The sequence below is a fragment of the Penaeus monodon genome, chromosome 14 (genome assembly GCF_015228065.2).
Source record: "Penaeus monodon isolate SGIC_2016 chromosome 14, NSTDA_Pmon_1, whole genome shotgun sequence".
In the NCBI taxonomy this organism is placed as follows: domain Eukaryota; kingdom Metazoa; phylum Arthropoda; class Malacostraca; order Decapoda; family Penaeidae; genus Penaeus; species Penaeus monodon.
In genome coordinates this window covers 50,513,545-50,521,044 of record NC_051399.1, presented here as the reverse complement: position 1 = coordinate 50,521,044, position 7,500 = coordinate 50,513,545, and the positions used below count along the sequence as shown (strand labels likewise).

The following is a 7,500-nucleotide window of genomic DNA, read 5'->3' as shown; positions in this document are numbered from 1 at the left end:
TACTATTGTTATCGTTATCATTATCACTGTTATCAATATCATTACTATCATTATAACATAATGATCACTATCTAGATACCAGTGCTAGATAATTTTAATTTGTTGATTAACCTATCGGTTTTTCCTTCTTATCTGTTTCTTCAAAACCCTTCTCTTTCTTTCCTGATTCTGTTCTGACCTTCTTATTACATCTGTTATGTCGACACATGGTAGTGGTGAGTTGAATAAGCGTAGCGTTATTGCTCTAATTAGAATAAAACCAGCGTCCTTTCGATCTATTAGGTAATTAACCTGTTAGGTTTTTAAGTATGAAACGTGCAAACGTATGAAATATTGATTATTGCATTTCCATTTACACAGAAAATTTAAGCCTCTTATTTGTGTTATCGCCTCTTAGGACGTGTGTTTGTGTAAGCTTGAGAGTCATAATAAAGGTATATGGAGTGAAGTGTATATGCAGTGGAAATAGAAAAATAAAAGTATATATCGTACATCGCGTTTTATAATCCTTTTCACTTTATTGTATTCTTATCCCTGCCACGGCGATTGAGGGACGGTAATTATTAGCAGACCTGTTGTGTGACCGACCTGATGGGGGGGGGGGGTCGTTAGAGTTCTCTCCCTTCCAGGGTTATTTGTTATTGATTATGACAGTTTCATTCATTAGGAGGGGTGTCACTCGTCTGTAACAGGGTCAATTATCGAACAAGGTACAAGCTCAAACACGATGAATATTGTGGGGTGGGGTGGGAGGGGAGGGGAGGAGGGTGATGATGGGGGGTCGTCGGTGACACCTGGCATCGGGCTGGATTATGATAGACTCATTCATTAGGAGGGGTGATCACTCGTATATGTAACAGGGTCAATTATCGATCCAGGTACAAGTTCAAACACTATGAATATTGCGGCGCGGGTTGGGGGGTGGGGGTATAGGAGAGGGGGTGCTGATGGGCTGGGAGGAGGGATCATCTGTAGTACCAGGCATATTGTTTCAGAGGGGAGGGGAAGGGAGTCCTCCAGGCGTGTGTTAGGCATCATTAACTATGGTTAATGATTCCGGTTACGGTCATTGATTATGTTAATCACTTTCATTAACCTACTTCTTGTTTTGATGCGTAAGGTGAGTCGTTCTGTCAAGTCGCCTGTATTGGAGAGGAGGGGTGGGGAAGGGAGACCCTGTGCCTGTTAGATATCCTTAGAGTCGGTTAATGATTTCCAGTTCCGATCATTGATTATGATAATCACTTTAATTATGCCTACTTCCTGCTATGATGCGCCATGAACGACCGTAAGGTAGTCTGGTGTGTATGCTAGCCATCATTAACTATGGTTAATGATTCCGGTTACGGTCATTGATTGCGTTAATCACTTCCGGTTACGGTCATTGGCTATGTTAATCGATTGCGGTTTCCGGTTCTAATTAACCTTCTTCCTGTTTACACACTCATACACGTACGTGAGAAAAGGAAATCTGTCCTTACTAGTTCTACTGTCATTAATTAGGCATATAATGAGTCCTTTACAGTATGAGGCTTAGTGGATGTAAACTAGCTTTAGTGCTGATGATGAGAACACATGTCGTATATTCACAGTGTTAAAACAGGGCACACATCAGATGTAGTTGTTTTATGAGGGATGCAAAAGAGCGTTGGACCGAGTATGCCCAAGGTTGGGAACCACAGGGATAGGTAGTGATAGTCATACAGTTAATTATAAATCTGTTTATGTTCTTCTTTGTGGCCATTTGTGTTGGTAATTGGACATGTAAAACACACGTTGAAAGAAATTATATGAGATATTGCATAATGCAAAAAAATAAAAAATAAATAAATAAAAAAAAATAAAAAAAATAAATAATAATAATAAATTTAATCTACCCAAATTCAAGTTAACATGTGTTAAAATTAGCCTGAAACTAACCATAACGTCAAATGAAACATATATGCCTAAAATCAATGGTTCAGGCAATGTTGATCCTGATGCTTCAGATATTATTATTATTTTTTGTTGTTGAATGACAGTGTTCCCCCAATTTAGCCTGTGAATTAGTAACATAACATTGCATGTACAACATATCTTTAAACCTAAATCTAATTGAAACTAGATGTACTTCCACCGCTCTCTCTCTCTCTCTCTCTCTCTCTCTCTCTCTCTCCCTCTCTTATTCTAATGGCCATCATTATCAACATCATTATTATTATAAGTAATATTGTCATTCCTATTATTATTATTATTGTTTTTATTGTTGTTGCTGTGGCTGTTATAATGATAATTGTTATAATGATAATAATAAGTAATGATAATATTATTATTGATAATAATAATCATTATTGTTATTGTTATTATTATTATTATCATTAGTATTATTTGTATTATTATTACTATTATTATTATTACTATTATTATTATAATGTTATTACTATCAAATTGCTTTTATTAACAATTTCATTATCATTATTTTTTTTTTATTATTATCATTATTGTTATTATTATCATCATCATACTTTCAGTCACAATTACCATTACTATCATTAACTTTATCATTATCATAATCATAGTCATAGTCATAATCATTATTATTAGGTTACATTATTATTATTATTATTATTATTATTATTATTATATTATTATTATTATTATTATTATTATTATTATCATTATTATTATTATCATCATCATCATTATTTTCATCATTATTATTATTTATTATTATAATTATTGTTTTTTATTACTATTGTTATTTTTCATACCTTATTATTATCAAAACTATTGTTAACATTAATTTTACTATTGATACCAATATTGCTACTATGTTTGTTGTTGCTGTTTTTGATGTTATAATCATTATTAATATAATAATAATAATAATAATAATAATAATTATTATTATTATTATTATTATTATTATTGTTATTATTATTATTTTAACATCATCATCATCATCATCATCATCATCATCATCATCATCATTATTATCAAGGTTATTATCATTTTATTATCAACTTTATTATTACTATTATTATTATTATTATTATTATTATTATTATTATTATTATTATTATTATTATTATTATTATTATTATTATTATTATTATTATTATTATATTATTATATTATTATTATTATTATTATCATCATTCTTGTTGTTGTTGCTGATATTGCTATTGTTATTATTATTGATATTGTGGTTATTATTATTATTGTTGTTGTTGTTGTTGTTGATATTGCTATTATTTTTGTTATTATTTTTTATATCAATATTATTATTATTTTTATTATTATAATTACTGTTATTATTATTATTATTGTTATCATTATTTTCATTTTTATTATCATTGTTATTTTTATTATTATCAATATTATTTTTTTATCTATTTTATTTTTTCAAGTGTCCTGTCCCACAAGGACGTTGGCGATCATGGATTTCCATGATTTTCTTGGTAATTTAGAGCGGTGGTTTGCCGTTGCCTGCCACCAGGTGTTTTTATCGAGTCACCAGCGGCTAGGCAGGCAATCGAGGTGAAGTTCCTTGCCCAAGGGAAGAACGCGCCTGCCGGTGACTCGAACCCTCGAACTCAGATTGCCGTCGTGACAGACCTAAGTCCGATATTCTAACCACTCGGCCACCGCGGCCTACATTATTATCATTGTTATCATTATTATCATCATTATTATCATTATCGTTATTTTTAATACTATCATTATCATCATTATTATCAGTAGTAGTAGTAATATTATCATTATCAACAGTATCATTAGAGCTACTACTACTGTTATTACTATTACTGCTACTGTTACTATAATCATCTTCATACTTATCATTTTCTTTGTTATTCTTTTGTTTTCATGTTATCATTATTTTTTATCATTATTCGTCTTATTAACATTATGATTATTTCTTTTATTCTAATTAATGTCTGTTGAGAATTACTTGACTTTGTTTTTAGTCATTCGGTGATGATAATAATTAAAAAATATATATATATATATATTGGGAATCTTAGGCAATAAGACCACCCTTACCATATTCAATAATCCCTTTTAATATACCAACCTTTCCTACCAGGGATTCCTAGACGTACAAAAGGAAGCGACGTGGGCGCTCTCCAACCTAACCTCGGGAGGCACGTCGAGCCAGATTGAAGCCCTGGTTGCTGCAGGCGGCGTGGAAGCACTCGTAACAGTCTTAGGCGTTTTTGAAACCTCTGTCGTCACTGTGGCTCTCGAGGGGCTTGATAACATCCTGGCGGTAAGTATGGGAGTGGGCGTTCATATTGAGAGTGTGTCTTCAGTGAAGGAGGACCCACAAAGATTTTAAAAAGAAATACTTTACAATGGTTTTGAAATAAGGCTGTAAGTAAAGTTGTATAAACAATTGTGTGGGTAAAGGTATATAGGGTCTATGCATTATAGTGTGCAGGGATAGATATCGTTATGCGGTTGTTGGTGTCTAAGTGTGGGTGTTTAAATGTGTTGGGAGTCGGGGATGCCGGAAACTGAGATGGGCTTTGTTCCTGTTCAGGCCAGGGGAAGCACGATGCACGATGATAGATGCAGGGAAAGGACGGGTACGGGAAGAGACAAATTATGAATTAATAAGACGAAGGGGGGGAGTAATTTTCCTAAGTTATGAATAAAACGATGCAGAACATAAGTCACCCAAATATTCTGATCGACACATGGGTAGTGGTGAGGCAGTAGGTAGATAATTGGTTTCAGCGTAAATATGAGGGGAACCCTCGGGCTGGATACCTGAAAACACTATTAAGCTCTCTAATAAATAAAACCACGTCCTTCGATCTATAGGTTTACCGTAGGTTTTAAGTATGAAACGTGCAAACGTATGAAATATTGATTATTGCATTTCCATTTACACAGAAAATTTAAGCCTCTTATTGTGTTATCGCCTCTTAGGACGTGTGTTGTGTAAGCTTGAGAGTCATAATAAAGGTATATGGAGTGAAGTGTATATGCAGTGGAAATAGAAAAATAAAAGTATATATCGTACATCGCGTTTTATAATCCTTTCCCTTTATTGTATTCTTATCCCTGCCACGGCGATTGAGGGACGGTAATTATTAGCAGACCTGTTGTGTGACCGACCTGATGGGGGGGGGGGTCGTTAGAGTTCTCTCCCTTCCAGGGTTATTTGTTATTGATTATGACAGTTTCATTCATTAGGAGGGGTGTCACTCGTCTGTAACAGGGTCAATTATCGAACAAGGTACAAGCTCAAACACGATGAATATTGTGGGTGGGGTGAGAGGGGAGGGGAGGAGGGTGATGATGGGGGGTCGTCGTGACCTGGCATCGGGCTGGATTATGATAGACTCATTCATTAGGAGGGGTGATCACTCGTATATGTAACAGGGTCAGTTATCGATCCAGGTACAAGTTCAAACACTATGAATATTGCGGCGCGGGTTGGGGGGTGGGGGTATAGGAGAGGGGTGCTGATGGGCTGGGAGGAGGATCATCTGTAGTACCAGGCATATTGTTTCAGAGGGGAGGGGGAAGGGAGTCCTCCAGGCGTGTGTTAGGCATCATTAACTATGGTTAATGATTCCGGTTACGGTCATTGATTATGTTAATCACTTTCATTAACCTACTTCTTGTTTTGATGCGTAAGGTGAGTCGTTCTGTCAAGTCGCCTGTATTGGAGAGGAGGAGTGGGGAAGGGAGACCCTGTGCCTGTTTAGATATCCTTAGAGTCGGTTAATGATTTCCAGTTCCGATCATTGATTATGAAATCACTTTAATTATGCTACTTCCTGCTATGATGCGCCATGAACGACCGTAAGGTAGTCTGGTGTGTATGCTAGCCATCATTAACTATGGTTAATGATTCCGGTTACGGTCATTGATTGCGTTAATCACTTCCGGTTACGGTCATTGGCTATGTTAATCGATTGCGGTTTCCGGTTCTAATTAACCTTCTTCCTGTTTACACACTCATACACGTACGTGAGAAAAGGAAATCTGTCCTTACTAGTTCTACTGTCATTAATTAGGCATATAATGAGTCCTTTACAGTATGAGGCTTAGTGGATGTAAACTAGCTTTAGTGCTGATGATGAGAACACATGTCGTATATTCACAGTGTTAAAACAGGGCACACATCAGATGTAGTTGTTTTTATGAGGGATGCCCAAAAGAGCGTTGGACCGAGTATGCCCAAGGTTGGGAACCACAGGGATAGGTAGTGATAGTCATACAGTTAATTATAAATCTGTTTATGTTCTTCTTTGTGGCCATTTGTGTTGGTAATTGGACATGTAAAACACACGTTGAAAGAAATTATATGAGATATTGCATAATGCAAAAAAATAAAAAATAAATAAAATAAAAAAAAATAAAAAAATAAATAATAATAATAAATTTAATCTACCCAAATTCAAGTTAACATGTGTTAAAATTAGCCTGAAACTAACCATAACGTCAAATGAAACATATATGCCTAAAATCAATGGTTCAGGCAATGTTGATCCTGATGTTTCAGATATTATTATTATTTTTTGTTGTTGAATGACAGTGTTCCCCCAATTTAGCCTGTGAATTAGTAACATAACATTGCATGTACAACATATCTTTAAACCTAAATCTAATTGAAACTAGATGTACTTCCACCGCTCTCTCTCTCTCTCTCTCTCTCTCTCTCTCTCTCTCCCTCTCTTATTCTAATGGCCATCATTATCAACATCATTATTATTATAAGTAATATTGTCATTCCTATTATTATTATTATTGTTTTTATTGTTGTTGCTGTGGCTGTTATAATGATAATTGTTATAATGATATTATTATCATAATCATCATTATTATTATCATTATTATTATTACTATTATTATTATTACTATTATTATTATAATGTTATTACTATCAAATTGCTTTTATTAACAATTTCATTATCATTATTTTTTATTATTATTATTATCATTATTGTTATTATTATCATCATCATACTTTCAGTCACAATTACCATTACTATCATTAACTTTATCATTATCATAATCATAGTCATAGTCATAATCATTATTATTAGGTTACATTATTATTATTATTATCATTATTATTATTATCATCATCATCATTATTTTCATCATTATTATTATTTATTATTATAATTATTGTTTTTTATTACTATTGTTATTTTTCATACCTTATTATTATCAAAACTATTGTTAACATTAATTTTACTATTGATACCAATATTGCTACTATGTTTGTTGTTGCTGTTTTTGATGTTATAATCATTATTAATATAATAATAATAATAATAATAATAATAATTATTATTATTATTATTATTATTATTATTATTGTTATTATTATTATTATTAACATCATCATCATCATCATCATCATCATCATCATCATCATCATTATTATCAAGGTTATTATCATTTTATTATCAACTTTATTATTATTATTATTATTATTATTATTATTATTATTATTATTATTATTATTATTATATTATTACTATTTTATCATTATTA

At 32.6% G+C, this 7,500-nt stretch overlaps 1 protein-coding gene across 1 annotated transcript in view; it reads left to right on the top strand.

Annotated features, from left to right (window-relative positions):
• The window catches only part of LOC119581223 (importin subunit alpha-3-like), a gene marked incomplete in the record, with an annotated part of 82,549 nt that overhangs the window by 72,763 nt on the left and 2,286 nt on the right, over positions 1–7,500 (top strand). Inside the window, 1 exon segment of the mRNA XM_037929622.1 lies at positions 4,067–4,249. Within this exon segment, the coding sequence (XP_037785550.1) occupies positions 4,067–4,249 (183 nt within the window).